Source organism: Trichechus manatus, unplaced genomic scaffold, assembly GCF_000243295.1.
Source record: "Trichechus manatus latirostris isolate Lorelei unplaced genomic scaffold, TriManLat1.0 scaffold00100, whole genome shotgun sequence".
Taxonomy (NCBI): domain Eukaryota; kingdom Metazoa; phylum Chordata; class Mammalia; order Sirenia; family Trichechidae; genus Trichechus; species Trichechus manatus.
This window is the reverse complement of record NW_004444036.1, coordinates 8,532,758-8,558,336: the sequence shown is the minus strand read 5'-3', so window position 1 is coordinate 8,558,336 and position 25,579 is coordinate 8,532,758. Positions and strand designations below refer to the sequence as shown.

At 39.0% G+C, this 25,579-nt stretch overlaps 1 protein-coding gene across 2 annotated transcripts; it reads right to left on the bottom strand.

The window, feature by feature from the left end:
* Positions 1 to 1,536: 1,536 nt before the first annotated feature.
* On the bottom strand, positions 1,537 to 22,048 carry EIF2S3 (eukaryotic translation initiation factor 2 subunit gamma). 2 transcript variants are annotated; one of them, XM_004382857.2, is made up of 12 exons: positions 21,937 to 22,048; positions 21,338 to 21,401; positions 18,883 to 19,010; positions 18,667 to 18,788; positions 17,368 to 17,462; positions 15,886 to 16,044; positions 13,603 to 13,737; positions 12,216 to 12,310; positions 11,636 to 11,780; positions 9,561 to 9,730; positions 5,780 to 5,952; positions 1,537 to 2,525 (listed from the first exon to the last, which is right to left on the bottom strand). In XM_004382857.2, exons 1-12 carry the CDS (start codon positions 22,003 to 22,005, stop codon positions 2,462 to 2,464), a joined length of 1,419 nt encoding a protein of 472 aa, XP_004382914.1. In that variant the 5' UTR covers positions 22,006 to 22,048; the 3' UTR covers positions 1,537 to 2,461. The 2 variants fall into 2 exon arrangements, with proteins under 2 accessions (XP_004382914.1, XP_023593061.1); XM_023737293.1 differs by lacking the exons at positions 1,537 to 2,525; positions 5,780 to 5,952 and adding an exon at positions 8,300 to 8,717.
* Between the last annotated feature and the right edge of the window lie 3,531 nt (positions 22,049 to 25,579).

Below are 25,579 nucleotides of genomic sequence, written 5' to 3'. Positions count from 1 at the left end.
GGAGAGACTTTGAAAGCATTCCCCTTGAGAATGGGAACCAGACAAGGATGCCCTTTATCACCACTCTTATTCAACATTGTGCTGGATGTCCTAGCCAGAGCAATTAGGCTAGAAAAAGAAATAAAGGGCATCAAAATTGGTAGGGAAGAAGTCAAAGTATCTCTATTTGCAGATGATATGATCTTATACACAAATCCCCAAAGAATTGGATGTCAAATGTTTTAAGTTTCAGCTGTCTTCTGTTGCAAATTATTTCTGATTTTATCTTTTTTTCAGTGTTCTTTAAAAGCTTTTTATCAATTTATGTGGGTTCAGTTCACATCGGTCCTTTGGACCATTGTAGGACTTGAGCTTTTTGAGTGAAACGGGAGCCACTGAAAGGTTTTCGGCAGGAGTGACAATCTGACTTAAGTTTTATAACGATCACTCTGGCTACTCTGTTGAAAACAGACTGCAGTGGGGCAAGGGTTGAAGCAGGGAGGAGTTAGGCTATTCCAGGTGGAAACCACTGGTGGCTGTGACCAAGGTGGTAGCAGTGGAGGTGGTGAGAATTGGTCAGATGCTGAAAATATCTTGACAGCAAAACTAAAAGGATTTACATATGCAATGTACTTTCATCAGTAACATCCTGTTACAGGCAGTGATTCTCAACCAAGTATCTTTTGCTGAGAATTGCTGTAATGATTTCAAGTCCTATGAAAATAAGACCCATTGTTTTTGTATGTGTATACTCATTGCACTAAGTACGTGCTTTGCAAACAATTTATCTGAAACCCGTGTGAATGCTTGAAGTTAATTACAATGGACTTCTGGTTTCAGCTCTAACATGGGACTAATTACAATAAATTAGTCAACCATTGACAACTTTGGGTTTTACATTATTCCAGAATTTTGGGTAGAGGATGCTTACAAGACGCAGGGGGACATGTTAGATATAAAATTAATGTTTGGAATAGAACGCTGCTTTAAATAAATGTGTTCCTCATGCTACAACACAACCCTTCAAAATCAACCAAGTATGTAGCATTAAAATGCTTCTTTAAAATGCATAAACTTAAATAATGACAGTCATAGCTTTTAAACTCTTACAAGGCAGCTTCAGAGCCCAAAAGAGCACAATATCATGAGCGTGGGATTAAATCCCGTCTTAAATGTCAATTTAAGAAATGCAAACTAAAAAGTATTATCAGACTACCCAAACTCAGTAAGATTCTGTTACTGAATGTTCTTCTCAACTCTCTAAACTTCTCAACCCTGAGAAGCTTTTGGAGCTCTGGTGGTGAAGTGGTTAAAGAGCTTGGCTACTAACCAAAAGGTCAGCAGTTTGAATCCACCAGACACTCCTTGGAAACCCTATGGGGCAGTTCTACTGTCCTATAGGGTTGCCATAAGTTGGAATCGACTCGATGGCAACGGGTTGGGAAGCTTTTAAAAATAATGCTTGTGTTCCACCCCAAGCCAATTAAGTCAGAGTCTCTGTCGGGGCATCTTTTTTTTAAAGCTTCCCAGCAATTCTAATGTTAGAGTTGGGAACCAGTGCTCTAACACAATCTCTTAGGAAGCAAAAAGAGTACAAAAATATAGCAGAGGAAAAGCGTAGGAACATGGAGAATCAGTTAAAAATCAAAGGGCTCACCCTGTGCCTTCTACCATCTTTAACTCTTGAAAGATCCAAAGATTACTATATTAGAATCTGTATCATAACCATTTCAATTAAAGAGTTAAGAAAAAACATAAAACAAGGCTGGGAAAGATCTCTATTAGTAATCTATAATCAATTGGTATAACATTATTTTTCAATGAGGGAAGACTGTCTGGTTTCAGGGCTAAACCAGTGCAGAAATATTCACAGTGAGGGAGTAGAACTGGCTTTAATTTCCTGTGTTCCAGGCTAGGAACAGGGTCAGAGGAAGGAAAGGTTCATCCATGCTCTAAAGGGTAATTTAATTTGAACCTATTAATTTCCTTTTCACCTTAAAACTCAAAGATAAAGCAACATAAAATACGGGGAAAAGAACAGCCGGTCTTTAAGGAGAATTTGTGTCAAATGTTTACTGGTGCAACATCCTTCAAGCCTGGAACTACTCAAAGATGAATCATAAAAAAAAAAATAAGAAGAAAAACTTTATTTCCAACAGGTTCAGTGGCACATGTGCTACAGCAAAGGCTGGCTGTAGCAAACAATTTGATTTCAAATCTGCAGTGATGTATAAATTAGAATTTATTTGGGAATGATTAATTTCTGCTAAAATGTAGAGTAAACACAACATTAGACCAATTTTTACATTTATTGTAGACCCTATTTTAGTATTAGAGGTTAAATTTTCATCACCAAAAAATGAGAATAACCATACAGCTACTACTGTGCAATTAATCCCCTGGTATTGCTTTGAAAATATACCCCTAGGTTGTTAAAGAGAAATTCCGACTTCATCCACATGTATTATTTAACTGGGAGTCTTCAGTCATCATCTACTGTTGGCTTGATTGTTACTCCTCTTCTTATCTGACCCCAACCAATTAAGCTGCAAAATGAAAATGAAATAAAATTGTGAATTTTACATCAATTTCATTATTACCACATCATCATATAACATAACTGCTTTTTACTTGCCTGTCTTCCAAATTCAAGTTTGTTCTCATAAAGAAAGCCTACACTATCTTCTTAGCTTCCTAGAACCTGATAGGACTCTGGCCAGCATGAATGACAGGAAAAGCAAACAAAAAGGTGCTGCTGTAAATACGTCCATTTTCACTCTGTCAATTTATACCCACTCCTTCAGAACCACCAAGTAAAAGCAGTTCAGGTCCACCTAAGGAACCATGCTGATACACAAAGCACCTCAGTCTGACTTTTTTTACCCTTTAGAACTCAGCTGCTAACCAAACGGTCAGCAATTTGAATCTACCAGCCACTCCTTGGAGACCATATGGGGCAGCTCTATGCTGTCCTATAGGGTCGCTATGAGTCGGAATCAACTCGACGGCAACAGGGTTTTTTTTTTTCTCTACCCTTTTCTCCTTGAAAAATGCTTTTCTACCTTATCAATATTCCAATCACAATAACTTTACCATGACCTTAGCTGGCAAAGGAAAATAAGAGAAGAACTAGAGGAACATCTAGTCTGTATGCAGATTACTTTCAATAGCTGACGGACCTCTCCTCTGCTCCCTCTTTCAGTGTCTGTGCTAGTCAACGGCAAGGCTGGATTTCTACCTCACCTCTATCTTCTAGAATAAAACTGCCTAGACGTGAGTAAAAACCACAATTCTAAATGATGTACGCGTCATTCAGATGCTCCCTTATTTCCTTTATGAATTTTAACATATTTGCTAATTTTCAAGCAAAGTCTGAAATTTCATTTGGATAGAATCCTCATATAATATTGGTCTACAGGCACAAAAAGACCCTTTGTTTTAAAATCTGTGGTAATTTAGAAAATGTGCAAACTAAGTGATAAACAAGCTAAGTCACAGATAATACCTTCCATCTTGAGGGTTTTTGAAAGTTTATTATTTAAACTTAAATTTTAAAACACACTGGAAATCAGTAAGTCCATAATAGCAAACAGTATAATCACACAAAAGAGAGAGAGCAAATGGGAATAAATCACCATGAAGCAGGATTATTTATGGGGCACCACATTCAGGGAAGGCCTAATAAGTGAGGAAAGAACAGCGTGCGAGGGATGATGTGAGTAATTATGGGGACGATGAAAGCACAGAATAGCGTAATTTAGAGGGTTTATACTGATCAAGGAGCCCTGGTGGCACAGTGGTTAAGAGCTCAGGCTGTTCACCAAAAAGTCGGCAGTTCGAATCCACCAGCTGCTCCTTGGAAACGCTGTGGGGGGCAGTTCTACTATGTCCCATAGGGTTGCCATGAGTCAGAATCAACTTGACAGCAATAGGTTTGGTTTTGGGGTATACTGGGCAAAGCAGAAGGAAGTTAAATCAGTGGAAGTATGCTTCCAGAAAGATCTTGAACATCAGAGAGAAAGAGAGAGAAGCTACTAGAAAGTACTGAGCACAGCATAATGAAAATGTTTCAAAAGATTAATTTTGGCTGAGTTTTTAAGTAACAAAGAAAGGAAAAAGCAAACTAGGAGTCCTTTGCAATAACTTTTAAGTGTGAAATAATGATGATATGGGCTATGATGAGGTCACAAAGAATAGAAGGAGCAGACTCAGTAACTTGGGAAAAATAAAATGGTCAGGAGTCAAAGATGTATGTGTGTTTACTAGCTGTATGTACTCAAAGGACCTAGAAGCAACAGCACCTAGGAGCAATGAGTACCCCCAAAATCCAGAGCTTTGTTTCTACATGCCATTTCCCACTAAAAGGAATCAGGATTCCTTGGAGAAACAGCCAATTCTATGACTGCAAAGAGAAGGTACAGATAAATCTGAAACTTCTTGTGACAGAAAGGAAGTGGTCAAGAAAATGATGGGCGTATGTCAAAAGAAGACAAGAGCCAGCTTGAAGGGGTTCCACTGGCCAGATCTTGGACAATTTAAGCAACAAAATAAATAAGGAAGCAATGGATCATCACTTATTGAACAAAACAGGACTCCACAAGTCCATGTTATAACTAGATAAGTAAATAAATAATTGGGAAGAATATCAAATGATAAATGTGGAATGGTGAAGTTGCTGGGAAAAAAACCCCACTATTTCACAGTCTTCACAGTCAAGTTGAATTCAGGCAAGAATCATCAATGGATACTAAATCCAGGGGGTGTGGAGGAGGGGAGGATATGATGAGAAGCAGGATATTTGCAGAGTTTCGAAGGGTCTCCCTATGGATTACTTATTAGTGGCAAGGGTAAAAAGAGTAACTAGACAACATCTTGCCTGCATGATTAAAATCAACCTCACCAATGTGGAGCAATCAGGTATTGTTACCTTTGGATGTGATTCCCTGAGAAGGACACATCATTGCCTACATAAGTATTCCAGCCAAGAACACATAATCTGGATCTAATCTGAGGAAACATCAGATAAACCTGCATCAAGAAATACTATGATTTATTTTTCAAAATTGACAATGTCATGTAGGAGAAAGAAAGGCTGAGGTAGTTCCAGATTAGAGATCAAAGAGACATGAAAACTAAATGCAATGCATGATTCTAGACTGGAAGAGGAATAATGCTATTAAGGACATTATTAGGACAAATGATAAAACTGGAATATGGACTGTAGATTTCAGTATTTTATCAATGTTAAATTTTTTGAAGTGGTTATATAAGAGAATAGCCTTGTTTTTAGGGATATACACACTGAAGTATTAAGAGGTCAAGGAGCATGATACATGCAACCTACTCCTGAAATGGTTCAGAAAAAAATTACACACACACACACGTACATACATATGTATACACACGTTTTTAAAACTGGGTAGAGTATACAGGAATTCTCTGTAAAACTCTTGTAATTTTTCTGTTAAGTTTGACATTATTTCAAAACAAAAAGCTATAAAGAGTCAAAGACAACTGAAATATTAAACCTAAATTCACTGGTTTTTACATAGTTTGTGACTGAAATGAATGGCAGCCAACCACAGTATTTCGACTAAAACATGGGCCCATAGTCTCACAAATTCAGGCTAGAGATACAGATTTCAAAGTCATCCGAATAAACAGCTGAGAGTTATGATAAAAACGACTGCATTCAAGGAAAAGTGCACATGCGTTACGTGTGTATACACCCCAAGAACTAAGCTCTACAAGGAAATTCTGTCTTTTTTATTAGACAGTAACAAAAGCTAATAAAACTTACCGCCAGTGTTTCTCAACTCTTCGGCTAAGGGCAATTTTTTCTCCTACTTCTGTGCACACAGGATTAGTGAGAACTATTTTGCCCAAATCAGCTTTCACTGCACTAACTCTTCCTCCTGTTGACAGGGATCCTATGTTCACCATGAGCACTTCATTCTTAGACAGCTTTTGCACCTAGGGAAAATAAATTCAAGAAAAATAAGCCCTCAAATCAAGAAAATTTGTGGGTATTTACCAGATACTTTGGAAAATAAGTAAACCACTATGGTGTGATGAATCTCTTTTATGGCCTTTCTTGCCCTGGTCTTGTAACTCCCATCAAATGACTGACTGGGACTATGCAAATAAGGTGCTTGTGGTCCATCAAGGGGGTTGGACAGATTGCTATCTTACTCATCTAGTGCTGCTATAACAGAAATACCACAAGTGGATGGCTTTAACAAAGAGAAATGTATTCTCTCACAGTCTAATAAGCTACAAGTTCAAATTCAGGGCGTCAGCTCCAGGCTTTCTCTCTCTGTTGGCTCTGGAGGAAGGTCCTTGTCATCAATCTTCCCCTGGACTACCAGCTTCTCTGCGCAGGTACAAAGGATGCGCTCTGCTCCCGGTGCTGCTTTCTTGGTGGTAGGAGGTCCCTCATTCTCTGCTCGCTTCCTTTTCCTTTTATCTCTTGAGAGACAGAAGGTGGTGCAGGCCACATCCCAGGGAAACTCCCTTTACAATAGATCAGGGATGTGACTGGGTAAGGGTGTTACATCCCACCCTAATCCTCTTTAACATATTCTAATCTTATCTCATTAACCACAGGCAGATTAGGATTTATAACACATAGGAAAATCACACCAATCACAAAATGGAGGACAACCACACAATACTGGGAATCATGGTCTAACCAAGTTGACACATATTTTGGTGGGACACAATTCAAACCATGACAATTGCTAACAATGCAAATAAGGTGCATGGCAACCTTAGGGGGGTGGAGCCATGAAAATAAGGTATATGGAACCCTAACGAGGGGATTGATTAGTTTTGCCATCCCGCTAGGCTTTAAAGACTGTCAATCCCAGAGAAGAGAGGAGACCTCACTACCACCAAGAAAGAAGAGCTGGAAGCAGAACGCATTCTTTGGATCCAGGCTCCCTAAGGTGAGAACCTCCTAGACTCAGGGGAGGGAGGGAGGGAGGGAGAGAGAGACAGAGAGAGAGAGAGAGAGAGAGAGAACTGTAACACTGGAGACTGTGAGAGACAGTGAGAAGCAGCGGCAGAGAAACGGTGGCAGCAGAACCAGGAGACCAGCGCAAGACGGCATGGTGGGCTTCCTACTCACGGAGCGAGGTGGTTACAGGAGGCTTGCCAACCCATGGAACAAGAGAGCTGAGTGCATTCAGGCAGGAGGCTTACTGGCAGAGTGGGGTGTCTCTGGGCCCTTACCAGTAGAGCTAAAGAGCTTTGTAACACTTGCCCAAGCAGGGCAGAGGCCAGCCCAAGGGGCCCAGGGGCCGAGGGAGAGGCCTGCCTGTGAGTATAGCTGAGGAGCTGTCCTGACTGAAGAACTATATCCTGAGTCAGTCCTGATCCTGAATTGTAATCTGTTACCTCCCTAATAAACCCCATAGTCCTGAATATTTTCTGTGAGTCTGTGTGGCCACTGCAACTAATTATCGAACTCAGTAGGGAAGCAGAGAGTGCCATGAGAAGGATGGCTGGTGTAGGAATCGGTAAAAAGGTTGGAGAGAGGGGGTTTATATCTGACCTCCGCTTCACAGGAATCAGCCTTGGACTGCAGATGCTGATAATGATGCTCTCTCCTTCCCCTTACAAAGTTAGACAAGGAGGTCAGATGCTGCCGCCACGCCATTTTTATAACCATATGCACATGTATGTGTTTGTATATGTATGTATGTATATATATATAGACTAAAAATTGCAATTAAAAACATAGGCACCTTTAAAAAATATGCTAATATTCACAGTACAGAACCTCTTAAAATTCTGAAGAGGTTGTATGGTAGAAATGGGTTACAAAATTTCCTCAAGTGGGAGGAAGGCAGGACAATGGTTATATAAGTTAATAACATGGGTTCTGGAAATCCAATTCCAGTCACGTACCCTAAGCCAGTTACTGGAACCCTCTAAGCCTCTGTAAAATTGGGTAACAATTACCATTCATGGTAATAAGTGAATTAGTACCTACTAGTCCTATTATTTGGAGCCCTGGTGGCGAAGTAATTAAGAGCTACGGCTGCTCATCAAAAGGTCGGCAATTTGAATCCACCAGCCGTTCCTTGGAAACCCTAGGGAGTAGTACTACTCTGTCCCATAGGGTTGCTATGAGATGGAATCGACTCGACGGCAACGGCTTTGGGTTTGGTTTCTAGTCCTATTTTTAAGGAGCCCTGGTGGTGCAATGGTTAAGTGCTTGGCAGCTAGGCAAAAGGTCGGCAGTTTGAACCCATCAGCCACTCCTCAGGCGAAAAGACCTGACGATCTGCTCTCATAAAGATTACAGCCTAGGAAACCCTATGGGGCAGTTCTACTCTCTCCTATAGGGTCGCTATGAGTGGGAATTGCCTCAATGGCACACAACATTCGTATTATTGCTGTTTTCCCCACTTAAAACCTAATACCCAAGTTCAGATCACTCATTTTAATGATTTCATATTTTTATTAAAAGCCAGATAATGAGAAAGAAAGTCTTTTATTAAAAAAAACTCTAAAAAAAATGACAAACCTAAAAGTTTAATAAACACGTAGCTCACATTCAAAATGATTTCTTTCCTCATTGTTTTCTCCAGAAAATAACTTTTCCCTGATATTCAAAGGACTTTAGGATCTGACTGCTAAAGGTCAGTATCTACTCCGGCAGGCATTTTATGTCCACATATATACAAAATTTTCAATGCCATAATGGGAAGAATACATTCTTCTAAAGTTACCTAAATAAGAGAAAAGTAAAATTTTAAGCACCAAATGAAACACTAGTAAGACCTGAAGAAAAATTAAGAACAGAATTTTATTTGCGGGGGGGGGGGGGGGGGGGGGGGGGGGGCGTGAGGTGGGGAAAGATAGATTTACTGAGTTATTACTTTGTCCTGTATGAATTTTTCACCATGAGACTCTTACAGTTTTATAATTAGGAGGCCCAGCATTAAAAATAGATAAGACAGAATTCTGTAACTCCTCTACCACTTGTTTCTCTCTCCTAGTGTAATACATCTTGGAGATCTTTCTATGTCCATACATATAGCCTACCTCATTCTTTTTCAACTGGCACATTTTCCCACTAAATGGATATTGCTATAATAAATATTTTGCTATTTAAGAAAATAGTGTGCAGTGAAATTTGCGGGGATAGGGTCTTGGCACATTTGAGATGTCGATGAATATCTCCAAATTTCTCTCCCTAAAAGTGCCAATTTATACTTTCTCAAAAAGTGTTATGACTGCTATTTCCGTACACCATTGCCAACACTAGGTATCAGCAATTTTCTATGTTTGCCAGCATAATCTTACAGTCTTCTTTTAAAGTCATAACTACATTAGGAACATCAAGTCTTTGTCATATGTGACACAAATACTTTTCCCCTATTTTATTTTTTTCCTTATACTTTAAGCTTGGTTTATGGCTGTTATATAGATGTTTTCAATTTTCAGGAAGTCAAATTTATTCACCTATTCTTTTTTCTTATTCCCATGTTAACTGTAAAAGAATGAAACTCAAAGCTAGTTTTAACATCACGGTTTGTCTTTTTGAAACGGAAATTATAAAAAGCATTTACCTTTGCAGCTTTCTTGTCTCCTTCAGTGCGTACACCTAGAAGCCGTCTGAGTAGGAAATAGGAAATTTCCAATTCTGTGAAGATCTCAGGTAAAGCTCCAACTGCACCAAGTACCTGCCCCACCATTCTGTCAGCCCGGCACAAGGTGGGGTCAATTTTTGTTCCAACTCCTAACAGAAAGTAAGATATATACAATCCAACTTTTTATTTCTTAAAATGTCTATAAAGCTAGTTGTTTACCCCAAATTTAGCATATATCTATGCATTTTAATACACACTTATATTTTCATACTCTTGTAACAGCTATGGAAACCCCGGTGACGTAGTGGTTAACTGCTACAGCTGCTAACCAAAAGGTCGGCAGTTCGAATCCACCAGGTGCTCCTTGGAAACCCTATGGGGAAATTCTACTCTGTCCTATAGGGTTGCTATGAATCGGAATCAACTCGACGGCAACGGGTTTGGTTTTTTCTGGTAACAGCTACACAGGCATGATAAAATCCTTGTTTTATCTGAAGAAACAGAACTGTAAACTTACAGGTTAGTTGGGCAATTGAGAACAGGATTCACTTGATTTAAATAATAAAAAGGGGCAAATAGAGATAATAAAAAACCTCGCTGCTGTCAAGTCAATTCTGACTCATAGCGACCCTATAGGACAGAGGAGAACTGCCCCATAGGGTTTCCAAGGCCATAAATCTTTACGGAAGCCGACTGCCACATCTTTCTCCTGCCAATGGCTGGTGGGTTCGAACTACCAACCTTTCAGTTAGCAGCCAAGAAGTTAACCCCTGTGCCACTAGGGCTCCTTAACAGAGATAATAGCCTAACTAAAAACTGAGTCTGAGTATCCTTAACAAATGTTGAAAACATACAAAATTCATGATGTATAATTTGCAGAATATCTGCTTGCCACTTTTCCCCTTGAAGGTTGATCAAAAAGATATCTTAACAAAGAATTCATATAAGATTCCTAGAATCCACTTCAAAATAATTTAGCTGTGTATCTTTTGAGGAGAGCTACGTAGATGAAGCAAGATTGATGAAATACTGGTAATTGTGGAAGCTGGGTGGTAGCAACATGGGGGTTGTCATTATACTATTCTCTCTACTTTTACGTTTGAAAATTTCCATAATTTTAAAAAACCTTAGCGTTTCCATGTTTACTAAAAGAAAAAACAAAGACAAACTAACCACATAAAATTTTATACAGCGAACTCTTAATTAACAGGATAGAATGGAAAAATGAATTATATAGCCAAAACCCAGAGAACCAAAAGACAAACTCTTTCACCAAATGTTTTCTTCTTTAATCCAAAGGTACATTACCTCTAACTCTCACTGAATCTGCCTTTTCTTGGACATCCTGTAATATACTAAGTTGTAAGGGACTAGAAAATCCATAAATCATTTCAGCAATTCCTACATATGCAAAGTATCTTCTTTTATTCCTACCTTAGTTAAGTATGATCTGACATGATTCAGCTGACATTTGTGGGTAACTTTCCATTTGTAAAAATATACATAAAAAGCAACCACTCTCTACCACAAAAACTGTGGAGAGATTTTTAAAAAGGTATAGTTAGGTATTTTAAATACTAGGTTATAGACCTTATTTTGTTATTGCCAAAAAGAAGTTACTCTATATACTAAACCAAAACGTATTCTTCTTTATGCTAGAAGGGGAAATGGGGAGGTACCGCTTAAGGAGTACTGAGTTTGTTAGGGTGACAAGAATATTTGGAAACAAACAATGATGGCTTCACTAACATGGAGAATGTAATTAATGTCACTGAACTATACTCGTAAAAATGGTTGGAACAGCAAACGCTTTGTTACGTATATTTCATCACAATAAAAGAACACAAAAATAGTAATTCTTACAAACACACGAAACCATCTTATGACCTAAAATTAATAGCTTAGCCACAAGAATGTTTCCCAACCCCCATTCGCTACAAAATGTCCAATTAAAATTTTACAGTTAATGCATCTTTTTGGGTAATCCATTTCCCATAAAAGGTACCATGAATGTCCACCAATTAAAAGGATAGGGATGACAGGAAAATCCTTACCAATAAGACCTCCTGGAGCAGCATACTGAAGATCATTATGTTCTGCAAAAAGTGACACTATTTTGGAAAAGATTGGCTTACACATGAGTTTTCCTTCACTATCTTTGGAAACAATACCAGGTCTGACTTCTATCTCCTGGCCCACCTGTAAACATATAAATCAGTAATTAGAAATACTTACAACAACACAAATACTATTTATATATCAAAAGCACTAACAAGCAGACTGTAAAACTGAAAAGGCAACCCTTCCTTTATTTCAAAGATCACTATTAAAGGGGGGGAAAAAAAAAGATGTGGAAGGGATCTTTAAAACCTGAACCATCCAACTGTTACTAATGACCTGCCAAACAAGGCTATCAACATGTAAAACATGCTCCATACTTACAAGGAGTCTAGAAATGTAGAAGTAAGACATTCAAAAGATATAACAGAAAACAAAGAAATCTCTAAGGTACCAAACACCATGAAAAAACTATTTTATTTTTCAATTTGGATCTCCCGTAATTTTTTCCTGAGTAACACAAGGGGAAGTTTACAAAAAAAAAACGAAAAAAGTAAAATTCAAAACCCAGCTTACCTTTAATACTCCTTTTAGAATACTACCACCGGCAACACCGCCCTTAAGGTCATCAACCTCACAGCCAGGCTTGTTGACATCAAAGGACCTAATCACTAAAAGAAAACAAATTAAAGCCAATCCTGTCAATTTTAACTTAAGAAACATTCTTCTCCAAGTCAAACTTTTCTAAAATAGTAGCTATTTAATATTCATACCATAGGGATAACTTTGTGACAAAATCTAGTATTAAATATTATTCCAATGCTTATTGCAGCCTTACTTAGAGTAGGCTAAGTAAAGTCAAAGTTCGTTAATAGGTGGCATATTATGCTAACTATATTCATACGATGAGTATCATACAACTATTTAAAAAGAATGGTAGAGCTACAGGTAATGATCTGGAAGGATGACCCTCATATACTGTTAAGGGGAAGAAAAAAAAACTACTTACCAAAAATAATATACATGGTATGATTCCACTTCCATAAAGAAAAAATAAAGCAGTAAATTCTTGTATATATTTACACATGATGACACGAACAAAAAGAGAGGTGTGGGAATATACACACCAGTAGCCAACTTTGGTTACTTTAGGGCTGAGGGGCTGGAAATGGGAGGCAGGGAGATGGTGGACTTTTTTCTTCATATACCTCAATAGTATATGTCTTCTCTAATAAAAATTTAGTTTTAAAACTACAAAACAACTCTAACACTATGTAACCTGCGCTTAGGTGCTGAGAACATTGATCTTTAACAAAGGGTATGCATCACAATTCCCCAAGAGAATATTTCCCACCACACACACAGGAGGCATGAAGGAAGGATCAGATGGGCTCAAATGTCTTTTCTGAAAAGACTCCTCCACCCCTATGTAGCAACCACAGGCTCAGATAATCAAATTACATCAATAATGGTAGTGCAAACTTAAATTAAGGTGAGAGACATTAAAATCTGCATTAACGGTACACTGATATCATTCGTATGAAAGATCGAACATCCTGTTCCTTACTAAAATGTTGTAATTCCACAGAAACTACTGTATTACTAAATCTTGATCACATACCATATACAGCACATGAAAAATGTTAACAGTTCCTTTCTACTGTATTCAGGACTCTGCTCCTCAACCACTAATGCAATCCAGCATTGCCAATACAATCTTGGAATGGATCAATTTCAATTTATATATCAATCTTAATTTTACTCCACTGAGTTTAAAATAAACTGTTGCCCTTGGATTTCATAAACCTATTACCTGTTTTAAAATTTAAAAAAATTTTTACAGAGATTGTGATTTATATTATCACCTCTGGGCAAAGAAGGAATATTAATAAACACCCTTAAAGGAGAACTACCAGTGTAGAAAAGATCAAATCAAGACTTCAAGGCAAATCCTATCACTTACCAATAAGTCGGGGTTCTGAAGTAAAGTCTCTTGGAGGTACTGGAATTTTCTTTACTATGTACTCACAGACAACTTCAATATTATACTTCAGCTGAGCAGAAATCGGAATAATAGGAGCTCCTTCTGCCACTGTACCTATATGACAAAATTCAGAAAGATGGTAATTCTTGAGTTTTATAGAATTTGTTCTCCAATTTCTGTTATGTAACAATCATTAAGATTACTAAAAGAGATGCCTGAACATCCCCATACAAATGCTAACAGATGGAAAGTGATAATTCTGTTCAGAAAGATGCCAAAACTGTTTGTTGTTTCCCTTGAAAATACTATTCCTCTTTAAGGGAAAATTTAAAAAATTATGTTGATAGATATATTTAATAGTAAAATGATAAAATTGTTTAAGGGAATAAAATACTGGCACTCCTGGGAAAGAGTACTTTACTAGCTCAAAACATTTTTAGTAACATGTAATTAACCTTCCAATAAATGTCAAGATAAAATTACAGACTCTGCTAATCAAAGACTCTAGGCACAAATATTTGCTCCTTATTAATTACATGTCAAATAAGCTGATCAAAGAAATAGACCAGGCATAATGAGATTTTTATCAAAATGACTTATCCTTTTTCTTTATGATAGAACTGGATTCGCAGGAAGTCAATCTTGAGAGAATCATGTCAACAATAAGATGCAGATCTTTCCCCAAACATAAAATACTATGCTGCTAGAGACGGGACACTATAAAGATTAAATAAATCACCGTCAGTTGCAATGCTGGCAACAGCTATTCCTAAGAAGAGTGTCCGGCTATCTGAAGCACAAGTGGTCTCTATTTGCCTGGAGCAACAGAGGAAGAAGGAGAGTCAAGAACAGGAGGGGGATATGGAATGTGTAGTTGATTGCCTCCATGAACAACTGCCTCCTTTCCCATGAGACAAGAACTGGATGGTGCCCAGCTACCATTACTGAACATTCTGATCAAACATTCTATAGAAGAATCCTGATCAAAAGGGGGAAAATGCAGAGCAGAATTTCAAATTCTCATGGACTTTAGACTTTATGGAGCCATGGAGGCTGGATGGACCCCCGAAACTACTGCCCTGAGATAATCTTTAAACCTTAAACCAAAAATATCCCCTGAAGTCTTCTTAAAACCAAACAATACTTAAGCTTAACTAGTAAAGAATGTCTGTCTTGAGCGTTATGCTCTTTTAAGAACTACCCATACGGGATCAAACTGACAGCAGCAACACAAAAGACTAGATAGAAACCTTAGGGGGCAGTGAGTTTATGTTAACGAGGGAAGAACAACTAGGAAAAGGATGAGAATGGTTGTACAACTCAAAGAATGTAATCAATGTCACTGAATTGTACACGTAGAAACGGTTGAATTGGTGTATGTTTTGCTGTATATGTTCTCAACAACAAAATAAATTAAAAGAAAAAAAACAGAATAAATAGTGTCAGATTGAATTTTTTTTAAAGTACTTTGATTCATTTGGAAACCCTAGTGGTGGTGTGGTTAGGAGTTTGGCTGCTAACCAAAAGGTCAGCAGTTTGAATCCTCCAGGCGCTCCTTGGAAACCCTACAGGGGAGTTCTACTCTGTCCTATAGGGTTGCTATGAGTCGGAATCACATTTTTTTTTTTTTTTTTGATTCATTTTACTATCACTGTGGAGGATTTCTTAAAAAGTCTAACTAAGTTTCCAGAAGACAACTTCAATTCTGACTTTCAGCCAGCAAAAATGTACTTTGGTATATCAAATTCAGAAACATAGATTTCACTACTTATAAGAGGGTGGCTAACAAGTAGTGAGTCCCTGGGTGAGGAAAATGGTTAAACACTCAACTATTAGCTGAAAGGCTGGCGGTTCAAACCTACCCAGAAGCTCCTCCGAAGACAGGTCTGGAAATCTGCTTCCAAAAGATGGCAGCTAACAACATGTAGTAGGTAGAGAAATAGAGCTTAAAGATCCATAAGTTTACTCTGTTTTAGATAATCTATTATATTAAAAGTTAATTTAACATGTAATATCTGGATTAAAGAAGCCCTGGTGGCACAATAGTTAAGTGCTCAGCTGCTAACCAAATGCACCCAGCAGCTCCATACGAGAAAGAACTGGCAATCTGTTTCCATAAAGATTATAGCTTAAGAAACCCTATGGGGCAGTTACTCCATCACATGGGGTTACTACAGTCAAAAATTGACTCATTGGCACCTAAAAACAACATCTAGATTATAGTCCTCTCAAAGTGATTCATCAGATATTACAGCTTCTTACCTTGTACAAATGCAAGGATCTGTTCATATTGTTCCTTAGCCTGGCTTTCTTTTACCAAATCAATTTTATTTTGTAGAATCAAAATATGCTTCAGTTTCATGATTTCTATAGCTGCCAGGTGTTCAGAAGTCTGAGGTTGAGGACAAGATTCATTACCAGCTAGATGACGAAGAATAAAAGATACATAAGAATTAACTGGAACAATCCAAAATAGGCAAATACACAGAGGTAGAAAGCAGATTAGTGGTTGCTGGGGGCTAAGGAGCGAGGGAATGAGTGAGTGACTGCTTAATGTGTATGGGGTTTCCTTTTGGGGTGATGAAAAAGTTCTGGAACTAGATTAGTAGGAATAGTTGCATAACACTGTGAATGTACTTAATGCGATTACATACGTTGAAGGTTAAAATGGTAATTTTACGTTATCTGTACTTTACCACCACCACAAAAAAGAATTAGCTGGTACCTAATAAAGTAAACCCATGAATGTCCCAGCCCTGCTAAAGGCAGAAGACCCAGATATCACTGTATCACTGCCAACTGTCCACCTTTGGCCCCTGCTTCATCCTCTGCATTCACTTGATCCTCCCACCCTTTCAGCTCCCATTCCTGGTCCTAAACTAGAAGCTTAGAATCAACAAGTTTGATTTCTCAGAGTCTTTACAGAGCCTCAGCTTTTGCTCAGGCATAAGGTATAGCCCTCTGGCTCTATTCAGTCTTAGAACTGTTCTGGCCCAGCCAAGCTCCTGAGACGCAGGGAGTATTTAAGAGGGGAAGACATTTAATACAATTATGAATTATAACTAAACATCGGGGCTCCTCTCTAACAAGGGGGAGAAGAAAACACTACCTGTGAAGACAACCAACAGGAGTGTTTTATAAAGAAATAAACATGTTTTGTTCAGCATTCCAATGATGATCCTCCCCGAGTTGTGATGTTCAGGTGCCCTGTACTATGCCCATTTGGCATGCTCTTGAAAATTATATCCCACACCAATGAAATCTCAGCTCACATAAGGAAGCACAACCCTAGCCTGGAAAACCCCATGTAGGCCTAGCCTTCAGCACTTCATGTGATCATTTGCACCTAAATAAAACCATTCTAAGTCAGTGTTGCAGTGGACAACATAAAGATGATCCCCCCAAAAGAAATAAACGAAAAACCCCCATATACGTACTTTTATATACAAATTTAAAACTAAAATAATAAACCATCTCATGTGATTTAAGTGTGAAAAAAATGCATTGCTTTTTTTTTTTGATACTACCATAAACACTCTCATAAGACATCAGCCCCAAATCCATCCTGTTTAGTATTTTGTGAAAGCTGGCAGGCAGGGATGTCTTCCTGAATGGCATGTTTCCATTCATGTCACCCTTAGCAGGTAATTGATAAAACCCTGAAATGCCCTAGCTCCCCTTTAAATATTCCATCTTGGGTTTGCTCCATACTGGTTTGTCCAAACCAATTCTGATATTATTTACCTATCAACAGAAGAGCTGCATCCATCACTGCCGCACCGTTCAGCATAGTAGCCATCAAAATATCGTGGCCAGGACAGTCAACAAAGGAAACATGTCTAACAATTGAGAAATAGTAATCAGCCTTAAAATCGATACCTAAACTTGCAAGTCACAGACTTCCTGAAATTAATCACTTAGGAGAAAGATTACCAGCTGAGAGCATAATCAGCGCAGATCACTACAAAGTAAATAAAACTAAGCTATACATAGAAATAACTCACCTAAAAAGACAGAAACTCCCAAATCCAATTAAAGTGACTATGGTATAGAACATGGTACAGAGTATATATTGGGAATGCCATCAATTTGAAAGCTAAAACCTAATAAATTATAAAATCTGTTGTAATAGAATGAGGAATGACATCTGAAAGGATAATCTGCTAAAAGTATCTCTAGCACCTTGAAAAACTGGAATTGCCAATCTAAAGTGGAGATGTCAGTGCTATTTCAACAAAACCATAGAACTCATTCAGAATTGTTACTATTTTTAAAATTGTATGTTCACAATGTCATGATCCAAAACAGGGGCTGGCAAACTAAGCCCAGCAAGTCAAATCTGGCCCACCTCCAAAACCTGTCATTTACACATTATCTACATCTTATTTATGATACGAGGGCAGAGCTGAGTAGGTACAAGAAAGACCCTATAGCCTGCAAAGTAAAAAAATATTCACTTCCCGAAGCCCACTCTACAGAGAAAGATTAGACTGGACTATAAGACAAAAAATAATAAAGTGAACAGTGTGCTTCTTAGATCAAGCAGACACACAAGACCAAATGGGCGGGTCCTGTCCAGAGGCAGGAAGGGACAGGAACTGGTTGAACGGACACAAGAAACCCGAGGTGGAAAGGGGGAGTGTGCTGTCATATTATACGGACTGCAACTAATGTCATATAACAATATGTGTATAAATGTTTGTATGAAAAATTAACTTGAGCTGCAAACTTTCACCTAAAGCACAATTTAAAAAAAAAATTCACTGTCTGGCTCTTTAAAGAAAAAGTCTGCTGATCTCTGATCAGGGCCAGGACTAGGGTGAAGCAAGTGAGGCACTAATCTTGGGTGCAAAATTCATGGCGGTGTCAATTTGAAATAGTTGGCTCTTCAAATTATCTTCATGACAAGCAATAAAAATATAAAATAATGGGAAAATAACAAAGCTATTCTGCAATTAGGTTTAAATCATTGTCTTAAATATTTCAAAAAGCACAAGATAATATATATGAAATGTGAAGCGTGTTTTGCACGAAAGAGATCACCTGACTAATTTGAAGTTCCCTTTGGTCCCTGGAATGTCTGTAGGAAACTCATCGGGCGTACTACTTCCACAGGATCTATAACATTCTGGCCGAGGACAACTTGGGTCATCAAGTTTATAAATCTAAAAGTTTCAATTAAAAAAAGATTTGGATTTGTTATCTGCACATTCAACAATTAAACTTAAATGGTTTCTGGTGCCACAATATACTACTCACCTTAGCATTAGCATATCCAAGTTTGATTGTAATATTTCTTTCTAGTTCATTTTTGAACCTGACAGTGTGAACTCCAGAAATAGCTTTTACAACTGTAGACTTCCCATGAGCTACGTGACCAATTGTACCTATCATCAAAGTACAAAAAATTAATTCATATGCATCCAATTACACCAAATATTTCTTCAAAAGTGTTAGAATAGCAAACCAAAGCCATAACTCCCATTGTAGATACCAACATAAAACCAACAGTGGCTTCAATTTTCCCTCCTATATATCCTTTCCTACTAAAAACTTGTTTTGACACAGGACTAAAGGGAACTTTCCGTGCAACTGACAACCTTGTTAAAAATTATACAGTGTGAAATATACCCAAAAAACTCAAAAGCAGAGACTCATCAATGAACACCAATGTTCACTACAGCACTATTCACAATAGCCAAAAGGTGGAAACAACCTAAATGTCCATCAACAGATCAATGGATAAACAAAATGTGGTACATACATACAACGGAATACCACTCAGCCAGTAGAAGAAATGAAGTCTTGATACATGCTACAAGATGAATGGAGCTTGAAGACATTATGCTGAGTGAAGTAAGTCAATCACAAAAGGACAAATATTGTATGACCTTACTTAAATAAACCGACAAGAAAAGGCAAATGTTTAGAGAACAACGTTTATTAGTAGTTACCAGGGGCAGGAAAGAGGAGGAAGGGGGGAGGGGGAGTGTAAACAGTGATGGAAAAAATCGTATTGATTAAGGATAGAGTTGTACAGCCAATTATTGTAATTGCTGTCAATGTTATATACTTGCAAAAAGTTGAACTGGCAAAAGTTGTATGATAGATATATTTAAAACAACTAGAAAAGAGTAGCTGCTGAGGCTGATTATGTACAACCAAAAGCCTCCTGGGATTTGGCTTCTTGGTTTGTAGGTTTCGGGTCGTAGTTTCATGGGACATCCCAGTTAATTGGCCTAATAACATGTTTAGTGCTTCTCTTCTGCCTCCTAGCTTGTCGCGTAGTGCCTGGGGTCTTAAAAGCTTGCAAGTAGCTACCCAAGGAAACAACAATTGGTCTCTATTTGCCTGGAGCAACAGAGAAGAAGAGTAGTCAAGGAATAGGAGGAGGATATGGAATGTTCGGCTAATTGCCTCCATGAACAATTGCCTCCTTTGTCATGAGACCAGCAGAACTGGATGGTGCCTAGCTACCACTACTGAACATTTTGATCAGATTCAACAGAAGAATCTTGATCAAAGGAGAAAAATGCAGAATAGAACTTCAAATTCTCATGGACTCTAGACTTCCTGGAGCCATGGAGGGTGGATGAACCCCTGAAACTACTGCCCTGAGATAATCTTTAAATCTCAAACCAAAAATAGTCCCTGAGGTCTTCTTAAAATCAAATAATAACCTTAACTAGTAAAAAATGTCTGCCTTGAGCATTACGCACTTTTAAGAACTATCTATATGGGATCAAAGCGACAACAGCAACTCAAAAAGATTAGATAGGAACCTTAGAGGACAGTGAGTTTATGCTAATAGGGGAGGAACAACTCAGAAAAGGAGGGTGAGAATGGTTGCACAACTTAAAGAATGTAATCAACGTCACTGAATTGTGTATGTAGAAATGGTTGAATTGGTGTATATTTTGCTATGTATATTCTCAACAATCACAAAAAAATCTAAAAATATCCTAAGTACCTAAAAGAAAATCATACACAGTGTAATAACGGCTACTCATTGCATGTTATTACTTACAGAAAAGACTGACGTCATTTGAAATAACACTCACTAAAAAGTATATAACATCTTGTATATTAAGAAACTTGCCAGCATTTCCAGAGTGAGGTGAATAGGTATGACGAGCCCTAACAAAACTAAAAGGAATTTATGAAAATAAGAAAACAGCCCAAGTTTAATCACAGTAATGCTGTCAAGGGTAGCTTATATTTTATAACTTTTTAATGGCCTTATGGTAGAGTCTAACTTTTAACTAGTCTTTACCGTGATGTTTGTACAGACTCTCAAATATCCAAAATTTACAGTCAACGTAACTTCTCCTCTAAAGTTCGAAGGGTGTCAATTAAGAAATAACAGCTTATATATCAAATAAGACTTTCACAAACTGCTCTCGCAATAACCCCGTGCAACAAGTATAGCCACATTTTCAACTCTTCTTTAAACTTCTGCTACGTATGACTATACAATTTCTTACATTGTTAACCTTTTCATGTCTACATTCTTCTTTCTCACTCAGTCTGTAAACTAGGTATTTGCAGCATTCTTTGTGTTTCTCAAGAAATCTAACAGGTGCTTTGCTCACAAGAGTTCAGTATCTACTTCTTGTATACCTGAATCCTCATATAATTCAATTAATCACGGCAAGGGAGAAGTTAAAATTACTTGCCAGTGATCAAGCATTTCGAGACTCCAAGTTATTCTTACCTATGTTAATTGTGGCTTGTCTGCTGATGACTTCGTGTGAAAGTGGTGTCAACTTGGTAACATCCTGCAACAAAACATTCTATTTTAAACCACTGCACATGAGACAAACAGAACTTTTCCTTTGACTTTACATTTGCTACCTATAGCTCACCATCATTTGCACAGCTCTCTATTATTTCTAAAGCGCTTTTCCCATACAAGCAATCTTGTACTCTGACAGCTGGGAAGCCCTAAGCGCCCCCAATCGTTACTCTATGAGATCAGGAGGCCCAGGGCCCCCAATTTTGGGAGCTTTAGCACTGGAGGGCAGTGTAGACGCTCCTTCAGAGGTCAAAGCCTTAATGACAATTCACATGGTGACTTTCCAGCCGAATCCTTCAGGAGCTCGAGATCCCACAAGCGCACACACCCACACTCAGCTCGCAGACTGGTCGAGGTGCCAGCGGCGGCGCGAGCGCGGCTTAGGGCGCTCAGATCCGGGGCTCCCTCCTAACCCAGGCTCCCGACGGCCCAGCAATGCCTCGCCCCAACGCCTCCCGGGAGGCACGGCCATCCCCACTCCCACGCTCACTACGCATCCTCCCAAAGCGAAACCTCACCAAGGTGGCGAGATCCTGGCGAGAAAGATGTGGCTGCCCCAGAGTGACTCCAGCCTCGCCCCCAGCCATCTTGCTCAGAGAGGAAGGAAGTCGCCCCGGCTGCCGCCTGACAACACGCAGGCCCTCTTGTGAGGGGCGGGGAAGTGGAGGCAGGAAGACAGACGAGGGCCCAAGCCTAGGGAAGGCGGATGACCGGTGCAGCAGGGGACTCGCCGCTTGAACTTCTCTCCGCTAAGGCTCATTCAGTGCTGGTCGGCTTACTAGGAAACACGATGCAAAGTTTCGGCATCTACTAATCGCAGAACTGTTGGATATTTGTGCAGGCAACACTGAGGACAGCTCCAGAAAAGGTCCCCTGTCTGGAGGCTGATGTAACCCGACACGCGCGCTGGCAAGGGAGAAGCCATTTCCGTTTCCGGTAGCGTTGTCCTAGAAAGTTTCCCGGAACTTGAGAATTTTATCTGCGATGTGAAGCCAGAATAAAGAGAGACTGTCGTTATTTACCGATTCCTATAATTTAATAAGGCAAAGTCGGCTCGGGGTCAGCGCTGCCTGCAACAGGGCCGATGGCCGGGAGGAGGCCGCGTGCTGAGCCGACTGCGCTCACGGCGCCGCGCGTCCCCTGTCAGGCTTTGGGGAGGGCGCCCTCGCGTGGACGTTTGAGGGAAGGGCTCAGGGGCGCTGCGATAGGAAAAGCAAAGTTCCTAACTTGTTCCCAGAGGGAGATTTCTAGGGCCTGGGAGGTGGTCCGCGGTGGCACTAGACTGCACTCCGAATGGATTTTTCATCGAGGTGTCATAAGAGCGCCCAAAGTAAGTTTTTAAAAAAGCAGGTCCAAGAAAACCCACTTCTTTAATGGAAAGATTACCAATATATTGGTATTTTAAAATTTAAACAACTTTGAGACTTTCTTAACCCTTTTTTCATCGTGTGTTAAAAAGGAGTGGGTTTTGTTTTACTCCATGCATTTTTATGCTTTACAATTTTTCTGTTATAAATAGGTATTCATTTCTAACCGGAAAAAAGATATAAGGAGAGGTACATAAAAATTTAGGTTATCTGTGCCCATTGAGTACTTAAATAAGATTAACATGAATATGTGTTTTATATCACACAGATTTTAGGTACAATGGTTTACCTAAATAGGTAGCTGTGTTTCAATGAGTGCATTCACTGGTTAAGTGATGGTGGAAACTGTATGCAGTATGTACTTGAATGGAGATATTTAATTCCTATTTATCTTAGCTTCTAAATAGTTACACCAGCCAATTAAGAAAACCCATTGAGGTAGTGAAAGTGTTCTGGAATTAGTAGTGATGGTTGCACAACTTTGTGACTAATAAAAACCACTGAATTGTATACTTTAAAAGGGTGAATGTTATGGTGTGGGAACTACATCTCAATAAAATAAAACCCATTGATAATAAATAGAAAATAATTCACTACTATGCTTTATTGGCAGAAATTTGTACTGGAAGTAAAAAAGTCACAGGAAGCTGTACATTTATTAATAAAAATAGTACTTAAAATTATTGATGCCTAGTTACCAAATATTTATTTAATCCTCACAACAATCCAATGAGGTTGTTGTCATCATTAGATGCCATTGAGTTGATTCCGACTCACAGTGACCCTATGTATGACAGAACGGAAACATTGCCTGGTCCTGCACCATCCTCATAGTCGTTGCTATGTCTGAGCCCATTGTTGCAGCCACTGTGTCAATCCATCTCTTTGAGGGTCTTCCTCTTTTTCGCTGACCCTCTACCAAGCAGGATGTCCTTCTCCAGGCAGGCACTGGTCCATCTTGATATCATGTCCAAAGTACATGAGACAAAGTCTCACCATCTCGCTTCTAAGGAACATAATGGCTGTACATCTTCTAAGACAGATTTGTTTGTTTTTCTGGCAGTCCATGGTATATTCAATATTCTTCGTCAACACCACAATTCAAAGGCATCAGTTCTTCTTTGATCATTCTTATTCATTGTCCATCTTTTGCATGCATACGAGGCAACTGAAAACACCACGGCTTGGGTCAGGCGCACTTCAGTCCTCAAAGTGACATCTTTGCTTTTTAACACTTGAAAAAGGTCTTTCGCAGCAGATTTGCCCAATGGATTATGTCATTTGGTTTCTTGACTGCTGCTTCCATGGGTGTTTATTGTGGATCCGAGTAAAATGAAATCCTTGACAACTTCGATCTTTTCTCCGTTTATCATGATGTTGCTCACTGGTCCAGTTGTGGGGATTTTTGTTTTCTTTATAATGAGGTAGATACTATTATTCTCATTTTATAGAGGAGGAAATTGAGTCCCAGGAAGTTTAGATAACATATCCAAGTTTCCACAGCTAGTAGCAGAGCTGGGAGTCATAGCCAAGTCTGAGTATACTTTTTTAATATACTTTTTTTTAATTGGCTTTGTTGAGGTAAAATTTACATACCATAAAATTCACCTGTGTTAAGTGTACAAGTCAATGGTTTTTAATAAATTCACAGAGTTGTGAAACCATTGCTGCAATCCAGGTTTAGAACCTTTCAATCACCACAAAAAGATCCCTGGTGTCCATTTGCAGTCAATTCCCCATTCCAACCCTCAGAGATATTCTGTCTATATAGATTAACCTTTTCCTGTAAATAGAATCATATAACGTGGCCTTTTGCATCTGGCTTCTTTCACATTGCCTAATGGTTTTGAGATTCATCCATGTTGTAGCGTGTAGTAGTAGTTTGCTCCTTTTTATTGTGGAATACAATTCCATTGTATAGATGTACCACATTTTGTTTATCTGTTCACCAATTGATGGATGTTTCCACCTTTTGGCTATTATTAATAATGCTGTTATGGACATCTGTGTACAAGTTTTTATGTGGACATGTTGTAGTGTGGGGAATTACTTAATATGGCCCTTCTAGCCATAGTCTTCGTAACTCCCACCAGATGACTAGGTGGGCCTATGCAGATGAGGTGCTTGTGAGCCATCAAGGGGATTGGATAGCATTCTAATAATGTAAATAAGGTGCATGGCACCCTTGTGGGGATGAGACCATGCAAATAAAGTGTATGGAACCCTAATGAGGAGATTGGTCAGTTTTGCCATCACACTAGGCTTAAAATGAGCCATCCCAGAGGTGGGAAGGGATGATCTCACCACCACCAAGAGAGAAGAGCCAGGAGTGGAGTGTTTCCTATGAACCCAGGATCCCAGCGCTGAGAAGCCCACAGAGCAAGAAAGCTGAGTGCCTTCAGGCAGAAGTCTTACTGGCAGAGTAGGATGCTTCCAGGCACTATCAGCAGAGCTAAAAGAGCTTTGTAACACTTGCCCGAGCAGGGCAGAGGCCAAGAGTCCAGACAGAGGCATCCCTGCGGGCACAGCTGAGAAGAGGCTGTCTTGATCAGGGAACTGTATCCTGAGTGTTCTGAACCTGAATTATAACCTGTTACATCCCTAATAAACCTCATAACTATGAGTTCTGTGTGGCTGTTGCAATGAACTATTCAAACCCAGAAGAGAAGTGGAGGGTGCCATGGGAGGGATAGTTGGTGTCAGAATTGGTAAAAAGGTTGGAGAGAGGTATGTCTGGTCTCCACCTCATAGGAATCAGCCTTGGGCTGTTGATCTTTTTTTTTTTTTTTTTTGA